This window comes from Lynx canadensis, chromosome C1, assembly GCF_007474595.2.
Source record: "Lynx canadensis isolate LIC74 chromosome C1, mLynCan4.pri.v2, whole genome shotgun sequence".
Taxonomy (NCBI): domain Eukaryota; kingdom Metazoa; phylum Chordata; class Mammalia; order Carnivora; family Felidae; genus Lynx; species Lynx canadensis.
This window is the reverse complement of record NC_044310.1, coordinates 176,715,604-176,735,094: the sequence shown is the minus strand read 5'-3', so window position 1 is coordinate 176,735,094 and position 19,491 is coordinate 176,715,604. Positions and strand designations below refer to the sequence as shown.

The 19,491-nt window shown below is 38.1% G+C and overlaps 1 protein-coding gene across 6 annotated transcripts in view; it reads right to left on the bottom strand.

Moving 5' to 3' along the window:
* Window positions 1–19,491, bottom strand: part of CC1H2orf88 (chromosome C1 C2orf88 homolog) — a 36,246-nt gene that overhangs the window by 3,067 nt on the left and 13,688 nt on the right. For 5 of the 6 annotated variants that reach the window (XM_030328125.1, XM_030328126.1, XM_030328127.1 and 2 more), the window contains one exon: window positions 789–1,368. In XM_030328125.1, the coding sequence (XP_030183985.1) occupies window positions 921–1,208 (288 nt within the window). In that variant the 5' untranslated portion in view covers window positions 1,209–1,368 and the 3' untranslated portion in view covers window positions 789–920. The remainder of the gene's footprint in view (window positions 1–788; window positions 1,369–19,491) is intronic. The other variant, XR_003971348.1, reaches the window with a different exon arrangement.

Sequence of the window (19,491 nt, the reverse complement as noted above, 5' to 3'; positions counted from 1 at the left end):
AAAATGGGAACGATTGCCCATATACCAACCTTCTGCATCTTTGAGACGGTAAAACTTAACATACATGCAGCACTGAGAACAGGTTCTGCTTTCTACCTTGACTAGGGCTTCTGTTATTTATTTTAAAATTTACTGTATTTCTATTTGTAAAAATTCTTGTTTTCTTGTTATATCACTGGGCTGCTTAATTCAATACCATAAACATTAATGTCATGACTTCTGTAAATTGTATCTCATTCGGGTGCCGTATGTGCGATGTCTTGAGTCATCCAATAATAGCTGAGGTTAGTTAGGGCCCTGAGGTTCAAGGTGGTAGTTAGGCTTTTCATCTACAAAAATATCTTAAGGACAGGTTTCAAAGTGGACTATTTCTGCATGGGTTGCTTTCTACTGCTTGATCATTTGTGTTAAGAAGTAGGAATCCTTGACACAAATGGTTTTGACAAACAAGACCCACTGTTAATTACTGTGGCTTAAGTGCCATTTCCTTGCCAAGGCGTTTTGGGGGGAAAAAAAAACCTTCTCATGTCTTATTTGTATGTGTGTGTGTAAATTAACAAATAGTAATTTTAAAAGGAGTGTCTTTAAAATAACCATTGGATTTCTTTGGTGATTCTATTACTGCCTCAGGAAGAAAGTGCTATGACATACCAGCTGATTACTGTGGTACAGGACCTATGTTTAGCCCTTTAAATGACTAAAATCCAAGACCAAGCAGGTAGAAATCACTGTTAACATAAAAAGTGCTTAACATATTTCACATAAGTATTGTATACTCTTGATATTACCATAGACTTTTTTTTTTTACATCCAGACGTAGTTATTTGTATTTATTCACATCAGTTTTTGCTATTGTTTCATGTATTTAAGCTAGCACCAACTTTATCCACAATTCAAGAAGTTATCATCATCCTACAGCGTCAAGGCCCCTCACTCTCAATATATGGGATGTCATAGTACTTGATGTTATTGCCTGCCCACTGCTGCAAGGCATCACTCAGGATTTCCTGGGACAGGCGATGTGCAAATTCGAAGACCACAGTTTCGGGCCCTGATGGTTTCTTCACTTCCTGTTCGACATTAACTGGAGAAGGCATCCTAGGTAGAAATCTGTCTCCAGACATAAAGCTTTCTTCACTTGCATGCTGCTTCTCACTCTCACATGTGGTAGGAAATGGGAAAGTTTGCTTTGATTTCATGCAGCCCATGTTATGAAGAGCTTTGAAGGAAAGCAGTAGCAAAGACTACTTCAACAGCATCTTTGGAAAACACTGAGCTTGTCCATGTGATACCGACCAGCGCTTTTCCTCTCCAGGCCACTGCAGTAATCAGTGCTTCTTTTTACCAATCTTCACCTGTAGTGTTTATCTGTCAAAAGAAAAGTTTCATTTTGAAGTTACCACATGCAAAATACTGTGTGATTAGGTAGCATGTAGAAATAGTTCTCTACCACTGTTGGTCACTTGCAGGAGTTGGGAGGTAATAACAGCTTTATCTCATCAACAGAAAAGATAACCATTCAGTAAAACTGGCAATTTACAAAATAGGAAAACCTTTTTTCAAGATCTTGAACATTTTATAAAACTAAAAACAGTTAAACTTTTGCTAATTTATGTGCACCAGGGTTCAGCAAACTCTAGATCAAATCCTAGCTGCCTGTTTTTGTAAATTAAGTTTATTAGAACACAGCTGTGTTATCTGCTTATGTGTTCTCTACGGCTACTTTCATGCTACAGTGGCAGAGTTAAGTGGTTTTGACAGAAACCGTGTAGCCTGAGATGCCTAAAATATTTACTGTCTGGCCCTTTACAGAAAATGTTTGCCAACCCCTGATCTGTACTGTTGAGAGAAACAAGCATATCAGACATTTGCTCCTGCCTTAAGCCTCATGAGCCTACACATCTTGGACTGTTTTCAGAGTCAGGCTTTGTCCTCTGGTTAGAGGTTTACAATTCAAAGAGAATGACAACCTTTAGCCAACACAAGTTAGATGAGGCAAAGCCACCTGTTTTTTTTTTTTTTTTCTTCTGAATGAGATATTCCCTATGAAACTATATGAAAAGCTCAGATTAATTTAAAATAAGGTTAAAAGTTTCTCCCCCCCCAAATGTCTCACTCTCATTTGATGTCCGGTCAGTAAGTAGACTGCAGTGCTCACAATGTGCCTTCTAAGCTTGCACGTCCTGTCTTAAGATAGGACTTAACAGTAGCAAAATACAAAGCAACTTCACTGGAGGGAGTGTAGCCATAAGAAAGCACAGGTAAAGCCTCTATAGGATTATGATCCTTGGTTATATCTTAGTTTTTGGACCAAAAAGACATAGCTCTAGACAAATTCACAAAATCAAACTCAGTTGACTTATTTTAGAAACTACTGATCTTAAGATTAAAAATGGATTTAAATTTTTTTTTTTTCAACGTTTTTTTATTTATTTTTGGGACAGAGCGAGACAGAGCATGAACGGGGGAGGGGCAGAGAGAGAGGGAGACACAGAATCGGAAACAGGCTCCAGGCTCTAGGCCATCAGCCCAGAGCCCGACGCGGGGCTCGAACCCACGGACCGTGAGATCGTGACCTGGCTGAAGTCGGACGCTTAACCGACTGCGCCACCCAGGCGCCCCTAAAAATGGATTTAAATGCATGGTAATTGTAGTTTTTTTTAAACACTTTATAATCAAAGTCCAGAAGAGGTGACCTTTGCCCTATATTTTTTTAGATTTCTATAAAGCCTATCCAATGTCTCTCATAATTCTACCTCCAATAAGGATATATGGTGGGAAAGGGGAGGAAATCTAGCCCTCTGCTTTTAATTACCTCTAGTTCTGTATGCCTTGCTAGAGACGTATTTCAAAAAGGGAAAAGGGGATGTGTATAATGTTTGTCTAATTTACTAGCCTGAACTCCCTGCAGACGGGAACTCTCCTGGTTGTACATGGCCAACATGTAATGACTTACATAGTGTCTACTTTGTACTATCCGGGATGGTTAAGGGAATTGTACATAGTTAACCTGAAAATGATTATTCAGTAAATGTCAAATAAAAGGCCATGAGTAGAATTATCACAATATTTTGTTTTCTAGGATCTCTGGTTCTGTAAAAAGCAGCTTTATCTACCATAACAAAATAACTAGTGCCGGATGTACCCTCACAAAAAACAACTTTAAACCTGGACAAAATATGTGGGCAGATATTTTCAGGCATTGAACACCAGCACAGGACTGTGATCTTTGGGAGAATAGAAACACAGACTGTTAAACCCCTTAATTAAGCATCCTGAGATTCTGCCTGGGAGCATCTTCCAGCATTATCTTGGGGAAATTGGCCCTAACTAGAGTGTTGATGCTACTGAGCTGAAGAGACTGAATTACTGAAACAGAAGTTTCAAGAGATAAGGGAGCCGTTGGGAGGGAGGCAGAAGTGGGGTCTCCCATCTGATGGGGTCTCATCAAGAGTACTTGTCTGAGGACTTAGGATGTGCATGTACAGGAAAATAATTTGCAAGACTTAGTGCCGCAGAATCCTTGGAGTAACCAGACCAACCCAAATGGAGACACCTCAGTGAAACCTGACACCTTAGGAGTCTGGTGTGAATCCTAGAGCAGGAGTTGGCAAACTTTCTTAAAGGGCAAGATCGCATAGGACTTAGGTTTGTGAGCCGTATAGTTCTGTGTCACAACTATGTAGTCCTGCTGTTTTAGTGTAGAAGTAGCTGTAGACAATATGTAAAAAAGTGGGCAGTGGCTATGTTCCAATAAAAGTTGACAAAAACAGTCCAATATGGCCTATGGACTGGCTAGCCTAAGGTCAAACAGTCCCAAAGAATAAAATACCACTTAAAAGAAGATGACATAATCCAGACTCCTTCAAGGGTATCATCCACAACATTCATCCTAGAATAAAAATTACTTGCCATGCAAAACAGGAAAATATGCCCTATCAAAAAACAGTTATTAGAAATAGACCCCCAAATGACCCACTATTTGGTAATTAACACAATAGAACTGTAAAGATGCTATTTAAATACGTTCAAGGATTTACAGGAGAAATGATCATAAAGAGTGAACAAGTAGAGAATCTCATCAGAGACATGGAAATTGTAAACTCAAGAACTAAAATGAACTCATCATATGAGCTATTGGATACTTAAGGATTAATGAACTTGAATATAAGTCTATAGATATATCCAATCTGGGGAAAAAGTTTTAAAATGTGAACAGAGAAACCACAAAAAAGTATGGTTTAAAAACAATGAGAAATTAGCAATGAGGAATTAGACACATTTAACCCAGAGAGCAGGAAATAAAGAATATAGGAAGGAAAAGAATATGGGGCAATTAGAAAACAGCAAAGTGACTGACTTAAACCCTTACATATCAAAAATTATGTGGAAGGAAAGAGACTAAAAATTTCAATTAAAAGGCCAAGTAGTTAAGATCCAACCCACACAAACATAGCCAACAGATCTCTGACAGTGGAGCGAAGGTGGTCTTTTCAACATGTACTGGAATTGTATAGCCACAAAAACAAACCCAAAAATAAAAACGCCTTGCACCCGTCACAAAAATTAACACAAAATTGATCACAGACCTAAGTGTAAAACATGAAACTATAAGACTCCTAGAAGATCACATCCAGATGTTAAATCTAGATAAATCTAGATGACCTTGGGCTTGGTGATCACCTTTTATTTTTTTACATTTTATTTATTTTTGATAGAGACAGAGCACAAGTGGGCGAGGGGCAGAGAGAGAAGGAGACACAGAATCAGAAGCAGGCTCGAGGCTCTGAGCCGTCAGCACAGAGCCCAATGCGGGGCTCGAACTCACAAACTGCGAGATCATGACCTGGGCCAAAGTCAGCCGCTTAACCAACTGAGCCACCCAGGCGCCCCGGTGATCACCTTTTAGATGTAACACCAAAGGCATGATCCATGAAATAAATGATAATTTGTATTTCATCAAGTTAAAAACTTCTGCTCTGTGTAAGACACTGTCAAGAAAATGAGAAGCAACAGCATATCTGATAAAGGATTATCTATAATGTACAAAGAACTGTTAAAATTCAACAAGAAAACAACCTGATTTAAAAATGGGCAACAGATGTAGGGGTGCCTGGGTGGCTCAGTTGGTTAAGGCCTGACTCTTGATTTTGGCTTCTGGTCATGATCTCATGGTTCATGGGTTCGAATCCCAAGTCCAGCTCTGTGTTGACAGTGCAGAGTCTGCTTGGGATTCTCTCTGTCCCTCCCCTGTACATGCATGCTCTCTCTCAAACTTTATTTATTTATTTTTAACGTTTATTTATTTTTGAGACAGAGAGAGAGCATGAATGGGGGAGGGTCAGAGAGAGGGAGACACAGAATCTGAAACAGGCTCCAGGCTCTGAGCTGTCAGCACAGAGCCTGATGCGGGGCTCGAACTCATGGACCACGAGATCATGACCTGAGCCGAAGTCGGCCGCTTAACCGACTGAGCCACCCAGGCGCCCCTCTCAAACTTATTTTAAAAAATGGGCAAGAGATCTGAACAGACACCTCATCAAAGAAGATGGATGGCAAGTAAGCATATGAAAAGGTGTTCAACATCCTATCTTAGGTAATTGCAAATTAAAACAACACTGAGATATCATTATAACTTATTAAAATGGTGAAAATTCAAACATTGATGACCTCAAATGCTGGCAAGAATGGGGAACAACAGAAACTCATTCATTGTTGGTGAGAATGCAAAATAGTACAGCTACTTTGGAAGACAGTTTGGTGTTTTCTTACAAAACTAAACATAATCTTACCATATGAGCCAGCAGTCATACTCCTTGGTATTTACCCAAATGAGTTGAAAAATTATCTCCACACGAAAGCCTACATATGGATGTTTATAGTAAGTTTTATTCATAATTGCCAAAGTTGGAAGCAACAAAAATGTCCTTCAGTAGGTGGACAAACAGTTGTATATCCAGACAATGGAATGTGATTCATTGCTAAAAAGAAATCAGTTATCAAGCCATGAAAAGAAAAGGAGGAAACTTAAATGCATATGACAGTGTTAAGCCAATCCTTCCAACTATGGTATTCTGGAAAAGGTAACTCTATGGAAATAGTAAAAAGTATGATGGTTGTTGCCAAGGATTAGAAAGGAGGGAGGGCTGAACAGATAGAACATAGAGCATTTTTAGGACTGTGAGCTACTCTGTATGATACCACAGTGGTGCATACATAGCATTATACATTTGTCAAAATTTATTGAACACACAACAAAGAGTGAACCCTAGTGTACTCACTATGGTTTTTGAGTAATGATGGTGTGTTCATGTAACAAATATACCACTCTGGAATGGGGATGTTGATAGTGGGTGAGGCTGTGTGTATGTGTTGGGGTGGGGGAGTGCGGGGAATATCTGTACTGCCTGCTCCATTTTGCTGTGACCCTAAAACTGCTCTAAAAAATAAAGTCCTTTATAAAAAATCCAACTATATACTACCTATAAGAGATGTACTTTAATTAAATATGGATATAAAAGTTGCAAGCAAGAGAGTTAGAAAGGACATACCATGAAAATAGGAAGCATAAAAAAGTTTCTATAGCTATATGAATATCAAAGTAGTCTTCAAGACCCGAGGGATTACCAGAAATAAAGAGGGACATTTTGTGTGTCAGTGAGGAAGGTACGACAATCGTAAGTGTATATGTAGCTAGCAACAGAGCTTCAAAATACATGAAGGAAAAACTGACAGAAGTAAAGGGAGAAGTGAACATTGCTCTCTTGGTAAATGATATAATATCCAAGGGAAAAAATACGGAATTCGAATTTTGAACACTAGTATTCAACTAGTATTTGAACTAGTAACTTGAGTTAGTTAACATTTATAAAATACTATACCCAACACCTGCAGGATATATATTCTTAACTGCATATGGAATATTCACTAAGACAACATGGTGGTCTCAAAAGGTTTCAAAAGCTTGAAATCTTAGAGTATATTTTCCAACCACCACAGAATTAAATTAGAAATAAGTGGTAATAAAATATACAGAAAGGCCCTAAATATTTGGAAACTATCGCATTTCTGAATAACCCGTGGGGCAAGGAAGAAATCACAGGGAAATTAAAATGTTTTCAACTAAATAGAAACCATATCAAATTAAAAAAAAATTTTTTTAATGTTTACTTTGAGAGAGAGACAGAGTGCGAGTGGGGGAGGGTCAGAGAGAGAGGGAGACACAGAATTGGAAGCAGGCTCCAGGCTCTGAGCTGTCAGCACAGAGCTCGACGCGGGGCTTGAACCCACAAACCATGAGGTCATGACCTGAGCCAAAGTTGGACACTCAACCGACTGAGCCACCCAGGCACCCCCAATTTTTTTAAATGTATCACTAGCGCTTAGAGGGAAAGAGACGGATTTAAATGCTTCTAATAAAAATGAAGGTTTAGTTTAAATCAGCGATCTAAACTATGACCATAAGAAACTAGAAAAAGAAAACTAAACCAAAAATAAGTAGAAGGAAGGAAATAATATGGATAAGAGCAAAAATCAATGAAGCAAAAAGGGCAAACAATAGAGAAAAATCAGTGGAACCAATGCTGGTTTTTAAGGAAGATTTAATAAAATAGAGAAGTTTCTACTCTGATCAAGAAAAGTGACAGGACACATTACCAAGATGTGAGAAAAACAGTAGTACAGATGCTATATGTGTTAAAAAATTTTTTTTTCAACGTTTATTTATTTTTGGGACAGAGAGAGACAGAGCATGAACGGGGGAGGGGCAGAGAGAGAGGGAGACACAGAATCGGAAACAGGCTCCAGGCTCTGAGCCATCAGCCCAGAGCCTGACGCGGGGCTCGAACTCACGGACTGCGAGATCGTGACCTGGCTGAAGTCGGACGCTTAACCGACTGCGCCACCCAGGCGCCCCTATATGTGTTAAACAAACCAACCAGAGAATATTATGTACAACTTTACAACAATACCAAATTACCAAAACCAACACAAGAGAAAATAGAAAGGTTGATAGCTCTTTATCAATTAAAGAAATTAGATCTATAACTTAAATCTTTCCAAAAAGAAACCCCCAGGCTTAAAAGACTAGCTAGTGCTCTAAATTGTTTCAGATACTCCAGGAAGAAATAATACCAATCCAACTTAAACTCTTCAGAAAACAGAGAAGGAGGAAACACTTCTAAATTTATTCTATATCAGGTCAGGATTACACTGTTACCAGAAGTAAAGAGATTTGAAGAAAACTCTACAAGTCAATATCCCTCATGAACACAGACACAGATCACATTTTTTTTAAATGGCAAATTCAGGGCCGCCTGGGTGGCGCAGTCGGTTAAGCGTCCGACTTCAGCCAGGTCACGATCTCGCGGTCCGGGAGTTCGAGCCCCGCGTCGGGCTCTGGGCTGATGGCTCAGAGCCTGGAGCCTGTTTCTGATTCTGTGTCTCCCTCTCTCTCTGCCCCTCCCCCGTTCATGCTCTGTCTCTCTCTGTCCCAAAAATAAATAAACGTTGAAAAAAAAAAATTAAAAAAAATAAATAAATAAATAAATAAATGGCAAATTCAGTTCATATGTAGAATGGTTAATACATCATGACCAAGTGGGATTTATACCAGGAGTGCAAGAAATGCAACAGAACATTCAAAAGTCAAGAAATATAGTTCACATATTTTTTAATTTTTAGCTTATTTATTTTTTGAGAAGGAAATCCCAAGCAAGTTCCACACTGTCAGTCAGTGCAGAGCCCAGTGCGGCACTTGAACTCCTGAACTGTGAGACCATGCCCTGAGCTGAAATCAACAGTTGGACACTTAACTGAGCCACCCAGGTGGTCCTATAATTCATCATTAACATAAAGATTACTGGGGCACTTGGGTGGCTCAGTCAGTTAAGCATCTGATTCTTGATTTCTGCTCAGGTCATGATCCCAGGGTCGTGGGATCGAGCCCTGCATCAGGCTCCGTGCTGAGCATGGAGCCTGTTTAGGATTCTCTTTCTCCCTTTGCTCCTCTCCCTAGCTCATGTACTTACTCTCTCAAAAACAAACAAAACATAAAGATTACCATAACTGGATAATCCTCTCAATAAATGTAGAAAAAGCATTTGATAAAACCACCATTCATGATAAAAATTCTCAGCAAACTAGCAATAGGAATTTCCTTAAAACTGATGTTAATGGTGAAAGTGAATACTTTTGCCATGATAGGAACAAGTCAACAATGTTCATTCTCATGATTGCTGTTAATATTGTACTGGGGGAGGGGAGAAATACAAAGACTGTCCAAAAGGAAAAGGAAATTGCTTTTATTTGCAGATGATATGATTGTATATGTAGAAAATCTTTAAGATTATACAAAAAACTAGAATTTTAGCAAGGTCTCAAGATCTAAAATTGCTACACAAAAATCAATTACTTTATGATTAGGCAGTGAAGAACTGGAAGATGAAATTAATGCCACTTGGAATAGGGTGGAAAGTATGAACCCTTAGGGATAAATATAACAAAACATTAAAGAACTACACTGCATAATATTGTGTATTTGTATATTTGTATGAATAATACAAACTGTTACTGAGAAAACTGAAATAAAGTGTTATGATCTCAAAGACAATATTAAGGTGTCACTACTTCCCAAATTGATGTATATATATATATATTTCTAGGCATTCATCTAAGACAAATGGAAACATGTCTGCCAAAAAACTTGTATGCTAATGTCCATAGAAGCTTTATTCACAGCAAAGCTGGAAACAACCTAAATGTCCATCAGTAGGCTTATTGGAGAAGCAAATTGGGGATCTCCATGAAATGGAATACTAGTTGACAATAAAAAAGAATGAACTGTAGATAAATGCAACAACATGGGTGAATCTCAGAAATGTGTCAAGCCAGATACAAAAGGCTGATCGTATTTCTATGAATTTTAAGAATGGACAATATTAATCCCATAAATGGAAATCATACATAGTTCTCTTTGAATAAGGGCTGTGTGGAAGGGGTCGTGAAAGAATGTTCTAAGTGATATAAATGTATATCTTGATTAGAGTGTTGATTACATGAGTATATACATTTGTCAAAACTTTTCAAATTATACCCTTAATATCTATGTAATTTCACTGTAATTTTTACTTCAATAAAATGTATGTAACAGTTTTGAGAACATTCTGGGAGATACAAGTCCAGGGAATTGATATATTTATACCTGAAAAAGGCTGCCTGCTTGAATCAGTCACACCAAGTTTTAAAATCAGTCTAAAATTCTAACTCTTAAAGTGATGAGGCAGCATCCAGTGCACAAACCAGCTCACAGTGCTGTGTGCCTCCTGTGATAGGCATGTGATTTCCATTGTTCTCACACTGGCCTAAATCAGCCCAAACTCAGTGGTCATATTCTTCGGCACCTACAGAAAAGCAAGAACCCTCCATCTACCCACTGCTACCAGTTCAAGGGCTTTCTCACTTCCTTTAGGAACTTGGAGAGATCCCCATGACCCTGGGATCATGACCTGAGCCAAAATCAAGAGTTGGATGCTCAACTGATTGAGCCACCCAGGCGCCCTCAACAGTGTTAGTTATTAATGCAAGTCAATAATTTAGCAGATTGTACAATTAACCTTCTTAGGACAACATGTGGGATCAGCTGTCCTAAGTTAATTTTCAGCCTACATTATTCATCTGTCTGGCTGGGAAGTTACTATGGCTATCAGCTGAAGGCATAATACAATAAATGCTGGATATTAACCAGGAAAAGTATTTTAGCTCTTGTCATTTTAAATGGCTGATTAAAGAAATCAATTTTCAAAAGTGAGCCCAGAAATAAACCCATACTGTATGGCCAGTTAGTCTATGACAAAGGAGGCAAGAATAGACAATAGGGAAAAGACAGTCTCTTCAATAAATGGTGCTGGGCAAACGACAGCTACATGCAAAAGAATAAAAATGGACCACTTTCTCACACCAGAAATAAACTCAAAATAGATTCAAGACCTAACTGTGAGACCTGAAAAAAAAATAAAATTCCTAGATGAAAACACAGGCGGTAATCTCTTTGACACCGTCCTTAGTGATATTTTTCTAACTATGTCTTTTAAGGCAAGGGAAACAAAGGCAAACCATTGGGACTACATCAAAATAAAAACCTTTTGCACAGCAAAGGAAACAACAAAATGAAAAGGCAACCTACTGAATGGGAGAAGATATTTGAGAATGATATATCCAGTAAGAGATTAACATCCAAAATATATGAAGAACTTATACAGCCCAACACAAAAGAAACAATCTGATTTTAAAATGTGCAGAGGACCTGAATAGACATTTTTCCAGAGAAGACATACACATGGTCAACAGACACAAGAAAAGATGCTCAACATCACTAATCATCAGGAAAATGCAAAGCAAAACCACAATGAAATATCACCATACACCTGTCAGAATGGCTAGAATCAAAAAGGAAAACAGGTGTTGGTGAGGATGTGGAGAAAAAGAAAACCCCTGTGCACTGTTGGTGGGAATGCAAACTGGTGCAGCCACTGTGGAAAATAACACAGCAGTTCCTAAAAAAATTAAAAATAGAAATACCATATAATCCAATAATTTCACTACTGGGTATTTACCCAAAGAAAGTGAAAACACTAATTCAAAGACATATATGCACCCCTATGTTGCAGCATTATTTTACAATAGCCAAGATATGGAAGTGACCCAAGTGTCCATATAGATGAATGGATAAAGAAGATATGATTTATGTGTACACACACGCATGCACGCACACAATGGAATATTATTCAGCCATAAAGAAAAGAAAAATGAGGGGCGCCTGGGTGGCTCGGTCGGTTAAGCGTCCGACTTCGGCTCAGGTCATGATCTCACGGTCTGTGAGTTCGAGCCCCGCATCGGGCTCTGTGCTGACAGCTCAGAGCCTGGAGCCTGTTTCAGATTCTGTGTCTCCCTCTCTCTGACCCTCCCCTGTTCACGCTCTGTCTCTCTCTGTCTCAAAAATAAATAAATGTTAAAAAAAAAAATTTAAAAAAAAAAAAAAAGAAAAATGAGATCTTGCCACTTGCAACAACATAGATGGACCTAGAGGGTATAATGTTAAATGAAAGAAGTCAGAGAAGGACAAGTACCATGTGACATCACTTAAATGTGAAACCTAAAGACAAACGAACAAAGAAATAAACAAAAAAACCCAGACTCTTAAATACAGAGCACAAATTGGTAGTTGCCACAGGAGAAGTGAGTGGGAGGATGGGTGAAATGATAAAGGGGATTAAAAGGTATAGACTTCCAGTGATAAGTCACAGAAATGAAAAGTACAGTCTATAAAATATAAAAGTACAGGGAACACAGTCATAATATTATAATAACCTTGTGACAGTGACTACACTTATCATGGTGAGCACTGAGTAATGTATAGAACTGTTGAATGAATATGTTGTATACCTGAAACTAACATAACATTGTATACTAATTATACTTCAATAAAAATACTGAAAATCCATTTCATTTATACTTTAGTTTATAATCTTAAGATACATAAAGAGCTGTGAGAACATTCCTTAACCACCCAGCCAGTCTTTAATTAGTCTCTATTATGTGTTCAGGACCAATGTCTTTAAGTGCTTTCAAACTTATTGAACAAATAAAGAGAGGCAGAGTGAGACAAGATGACAGCTTATTCAGGCAATAAATAGTGTAGATGCCCAGAGAAAGTCCTTAATTTGTTTTACCTTTGCCTTAATAGGAGAAGTGGCCATTTTTTGTTTATGCCACTGGCAGCTAAATACAATATAAGGATGCCTTTCCTCCCACCACACCTTCTCCCTCACCCCCCCCAATCCCATCACGCGCACGCACACACACACACACACACACACACACACACACACACACAGGCAGAGCACAGGCAAGCATAAAAGAAAAGTCCTTTGACTTGTTTCCCTCAATGTTACTGAGGAGCCTCAAAGCACTAAGTATGTGGAGGGTGTCAGGCCACAGCCCTGGCACTTCCCTTGGGAACAGGTCTAGCACCTACTGGGTCTTCTATTGGATTCTTCAAACAGAAGATTTAAATTACTGTAGCCCATTCATTCCGTGTAGTTCATTTCAGAGCTGTGGTGCTCCATCCTGGATGCAGTGTCATCAAACTAAGCCTCATGAGTAAGCTCCTTTGGAATATACCAGGGAAGGTGTCAAAAAAGCCATAACTTGAGTATGAGGCCCAAACACAAAGCACTAGCCAAAAAAAAGCAGCTTCTAAATATCTGCTCTGGAAATGAATAGACCTCTAAATCCCTGAAAGTCCACCTTAAATACCAGATTAACAGAAATGGTTATTACTGCTGTCCTACTTTATATCATATTCTAAGCCTCTGAACAGGTTTCCAAGATGTTTTATATCTCAAGCTATGGCTTAAAATGGGCCCTAGCCCTGAATTAATGCGAATCTTTATATAATTTAAAAAATGCTATAGTCTTTAAAAGAAGTCTTATGCATATAGGGGTGCCTGGGTGGCTCATTTAGTTAAATGTCCTACTCTTGATTTCAGCTCAGGTCATGATCTCATGATTCAAACCCTGCATTGGGCTGCATGCTGACAGTAAGGAACCTGCTTGGGATTCTCTCTCCATCTCCCTCTGCTCCTCCCATGTGTGCTCTCTCTTGCTCTCAAAATAATCTTAAAAAAAAGTCTTATGCATATATATTTTTCAAATTTCAATGTAGATGCAATTAATAAATGCTAATTCATTAAAAAATATGAGTTCATTAAAAAATACCTGAGTTCCTAATAGGATGTTTGTCATTATTCATTCTCTAATAATGGGCACTAAGAGTATATTTTCTTTCTTGTTGGGGGGGGTCCATAAAATTGGACTTTAAACAGAGGTCTTTGTCCTGTTAATATTGAGAATCACTTAGACTTTAAATTCATAACAGGGTCAAATGATGCCAGTTAAACTGGCAAACAAATGAACTCAGATTTAATACTCTCACCAAAAAGTAAAAGCTGGAAAATATGGCAAATATTTTGGCCAATTTGAAGGTTGCCTAAAGAGCACTCACTACTTTGGAAACCGAACAGTTGGATTGGTCCTCAGGCACGCAGAACGTACGCAGCATGCATTTGCTCACCTGCACGGTGGTCTCAGGATGACTCTTCGTGAGGTCACATTTGGGGTTCAGTTTTCTCAATGGAGGGGCAGGGGAAATAACACTGTTAATTGAGAGGCTAATGTATGAGATTCTAATAAACCTGAGTAGAGCTATGTGGTAGGACTTCATCTGTAAACTGAGATCCACCTCAGACATTCATCATAAAATTTAAGTGAGCTTCCATATATAAAACATCTAGAATTGTTTTGGAACAAGCAAGGTGTTCAGTAAGTGTCATTTCCTTTCCTTCTTTCTCTTAGATTGTCCCCTAAAACTACTATTACCCAATTATTATTTTAAGCGCTTTACTGTACTTTAAGATAATTAAAGAAAGAGAAGAATATAAGAATGCTGACAGTGATTTTGAATCATTACAATCAGGTGATAGATCTAAAACAGGTGTCAATGTTTCACCCATTTTACCAAGTCCTCCAGGTGGAGAAGAGAAACAGGCATTTCTCCTGGCCCTCTGAGCTTTACTCTGGGTACATGTCTGGTTTCACCTGACCAATCCTATTTATGACTAGGAATATTGAATCTTAGTCTGCAGTAATTCTTCCAGTACTATCCATATAACTCCCTGCAGGAAAATGGAGAGTAGCTACTGATCAATTAGTTGGAAAAAAAAAAAAAAACTAGCTGAAGAAAAAAATTTGATCTAGATCACCACTAAGAATATAAAACATTTAACATATACTTTTTTTTTTTTTTAGAGAAAAGGGGTGTGCATAAGCAGGGGAGAGGGACAGAGGGAAAGAGAAGCTTGAGCAGGCTCCACGCTCCACCCCCTGACCAGGGACTCAGTTCCATGACCCTGGGATCCTGACCTGAGCCAAATCAAGAGTCGCATGTTCAACTGAATGAGCCACCCAGGCACCCCAAGAATTTAAAACATTTAAACTTTATATTCTATATTCATTTCTTAGTCATGTCAGGCCACAGCTAAATGACACAGCTGTACTTGTGATGCATGAATTAAGCTCCACGAAATTCTGAAGCCAGTTCCTTAAATAACTGTTGTGAAATGGAGGTGGTATGAAAAACTGGTAACAACGTCAGAATATTGTCTTTAGTTTGTTACACCTGGACTGCTCTTTAGACCCTGTACCTGAAACTAGGAATTGGAACTTGAATCAGAACATGAAACCAAAACTAATGCAAAAATGAATGTTCAGTCTTAAAACTCACTGTAAGCTGAAAATCATGATCCAATCATCCTTATATGCTAAGCCAATTATTCCATAGATTCCTTCTTCACATTTGTAAAATGCTTTGTCTCTTAAAAAGGGCTTTCTTATCATTTCTCCTTCTCTCTAGTATTACTACACAAAAATTTCTTCTTTCTAAAAATTTACCTATTCTTAAGTGTGCATCTCAAGTCCACTTCCTGTATAAAGGCCATCTCGCTACCTAATATCACTCTATCACGCTCTTGGGTTTCCGTGCCATATTTATCTTCATCACTGTATTTCCCATTCTGCCTTGTTTACAAGTCTGTACCCATACCAGATGGACTCATAAAGGCTTGAACATGGTCACAACACTTAAATGCTTTCTAAAAGAAGACTGGTAATAAGTCATTATTATTCATCCTTGCATCTCACTTCTTTTTTTTTTTTTTTTTTTTTAAATTTTTTTTTTTCAACGTTTATTTATTTTTGGGACAGAGAGAGACAGAGCATGAACGGGGGAGGGGCAGAGAGAGAGGGAGACACAGAATCTGAAACAGGCTCCAGGCTCTGAGCCATCAGCCCAGAGCCCGACGCGGGGCTCGAACTCGCGGACCGCAAGATCGTGACCTGGCTGAAGTCGGACGCTTAACCGACTGCGCCACCCAGGCGCCCCGCATCTCACTTCTCTACGCATGCATAATGAAGGGCTTCAGTAAATGTTAATTGACTTAAATAATTTAACTCTAGATGTTAGAAAGAAATTCCTATACAGGCATACCTCAAAAAAACTGTGGGTTCAGTTCCAGACCACTGACTGTTAAAGCAAATATCACAATAAAGCAAGTGAAAAGAATGTCTTGGTTTCCCAATAAAAATAAAAGTTATGTTTACAGTATTCTGTAGTCTCCTAAGTGTGCCACAGCATTATGTCTAAAAATGCGAATGTAAATAAAAATGCTTTACTGCTAAAAACTGCTAACGATCATCTGAGCTTTCAGTGAGTTGTAATCACTCATCATAGATCACCATAACAAATAATAAAAGTTTGAAATATTGTGAGAATTACCAAAACGTGACAGAGAGATGAAGTGAGCAAATGCTGTTGGAAAAATGGTGCAGACAGACTAGCTCAACACAGGGTTGCCACAAATCTTCGATTTGTAAAAAAGGCAGTATCTACAAAGTGCAATAAAGCAAGGTATAGCTGTACTCCTACAAAGAGAGCAGCAGAGTATATATAACCATACATTACAAATGATAACCAAGTGTCTGGAGCTTTTCAGAGTAAATTATCCATCTATCTCTGTTTCTATTGAGCATATCTCATTTCCATTTTTCCCTTTACTCTTTCCCTGGTGTCTTATCGATCTTTTATGCAACAGAAAGGAATTATTTTTCCATATTTTACAAAGTACATTGATGTAGACTGTGTACGTAAGCAAGTTAAATATCCTGCCTGAGGAAGCTCATAGTCTGGATGACAACGCACGAGAGACCAGTTGCACTGCCTGTTCTGGTACTCAGATCTTTTGAATATGGCTTCAGGGATCTCGCTGCCATATCACAATGCCTCCCTTTCAGATTTCATGATATGCACTAAATCAGATAAACAGTGTATTTATGGAACAACTTATTTTACAAGCCCATTCTTTAAAAGAATGGTCTTGGGGCGCCTGGCTGGCTCAGTCGGTTAAGCATCTGACTTCGGCTCAGGTCATGATCTCACAGTTTGTGAGTTTGAGCCCGGTGTTGGGCTCTGTGCTGACAGCTCAGAGCCTAGAGCCTTCTTCGGATTCTGTGTCCCCCTCTCTCTCTGCCCCTCCCCACTCACACTGTGTCTCTCTCTCAAAAATGAATAAACATTTAAAAAATTAAAAAAAAAAGAAAGGTCTTAAAGGCGATAGGGTACAATGAACATTCTCAAACACAGGTAGTAGTTTCAACTGCTTCAATAGTAGCATAACAACTCATGTTAGAAGCTTTAAACCAAATATCCCACCTCAGAAATCTATCTTAAAGAAATGATCAGAGTTGCCAACAAAAATTTATATATAAACTTTTTCATGGTAGTCTTTTTATAATTAGAAGAATTGAAAATAAGCTACATGTGCAATGACATGTGATTTATCATAGGCTTATATCCTGAATATTATGTAACTGTTAAATAACTGTAGTAGATAGCCTCTACAATGGCCCCCAAGTAATCTCTGCCTCCAGAAATTCCCATCCCTTGCTTAATTCCCTCTTCTTGTAGGACCAATGATTTACTTCTAACAATAGAGTATAGCAAAAGTGATGGGATGCCATTTCCAAGATTAAATTTTAAAGAGACCATGGCTTCTGTCTTGCACTCTTACTCTGATGGAAGCCAACTTCTGTGTTATGAGAAGCCTTATGGAGAGGCCCATGAGGCAAGGAATTGAGGAAAATCTCTGTACAGCAGGGTGCATAGAACTGGTTTGTTCCCCACTTAAGCCTTCAGATGAGATCACAGCCCCAACTGGCAACTGTGAAAGGCTTTGACAGGCAGGCACTCATCTAAGCTGCACCCAGATTCCTGATTCACAGGGACTGCAAAATTAATGTATGTTATTTTAAGCCACCTACTTTTAGGGTAGTTCATAATAAACAGATGATAACTTTTTAAAAGAATACTTAGTAGCATGAGGCAATACTCATATGTTAAGTTTTAAAATAACTAGTCAAGAGGTTTATTTATCCATGACAAAACAAACGAAAGTATTGTTTTAAAACATGTATTGTGTACTCACATCTTTGTTATTTGAACTAGTAATTTCCTACAACATTTCCATTCACTGAAAATATTTTCAAGACGGTTATAAAGCCTATCTTGTAATATCATATAATTTTAAGTATAATTATTATTAGCTAAAAAAAGACACCAAACATTGAAAATATTACAACCTGCCTCCTAAAACATGGTAGAAAAGTTTACAAAGATTAGATTTATCCGAGTCTTAAGAACTGATAATTTTTAAAAGCAGAAAAATATATATGTATTATTCTGGTTTTTAAAATATAGATGCTTAAGAAAAAATAGAGTTAAATACAAGAAAACATGAACAGAGTTGCTCTTTGGATGGTGGGATCATAGGTAACTTAAATTTCCTCTTTATGCTTTTCTCTGTTTCCCAAAATTTTTTCAAATATATGTGTGTGTATATATATGTGTGTGTGTGTGTGTGTGTGTGTGTGTGTGATTTGCATCGGAAATGTCTTTTTAAAAAAGCCAACCTGATAATGTAATGTAACACATTTTAGTTCCTTCAAACCCAGATTTAATGCTAATATGAGACTCACCATTTTGTGAAGAAAGAGAACAGCACTGGATCCACTGATCCAAGTGGTAATACTTAATTAGCAAGTAAAAATAGTCAATAGGACTATAATACATCTAAATTAAAAAAAAAAAGCCATCAAGCTGAGTCAAATGAGAGGGCTAAACTAATGCAAAATTGGTTAGAATCAAGCACAAGTTTGTGAGGAGAAATTGTAGATGCCTTCCATGGCACTGGTTCTAAAAGATTAAGATTTATAATCAGAATATTAAAAAGTTGAGCAACTCCTATATCTCCCATAAATTCAGTATTTATCATCTGTGATTTACCTAAATATTCCTGAATCTTACATTCTACCCTACTTATATGAACTTTGGGGGCAGTGCTGTTCTATGTGTAGTGTAAAGTATGTCTTTTATTAATTCTAACACTATATGTACAGGAGGAAGGGAAAAGTTGTTTGAGATTTTAGGGTTTGGTAAAATTATTTTTTGTGAAGCCAGTTCTCATTTCTTTGAGTGTAGACTGGTAGTTCATCTAAGATCCTGACCAAGGTTCTTTTTTTAAAAAAAAAATGACACCTTGAGGCTTCCAGAGAAGATGACAGTGTAGGAGGATCCTAAGCTTATCTCATCCCATGGACACACCTAGCTAACACCCACATCAGTAAAAGTAACCTAGAAAATAACCTGAAGACTGGCAGAACAGATTCTCCATAGCTAAACGCAGAGAAGAGGCCACATCAAAAATCAAAACCACACTCAGGTATCACCTCACGCCAGTCAGAGTGGCCAAAATGAACAAATCAGGAGACTATAGATGCTGGAGAGGATGTGGAGAAACAGGAACCCTCTTGCACTGTTGGTGG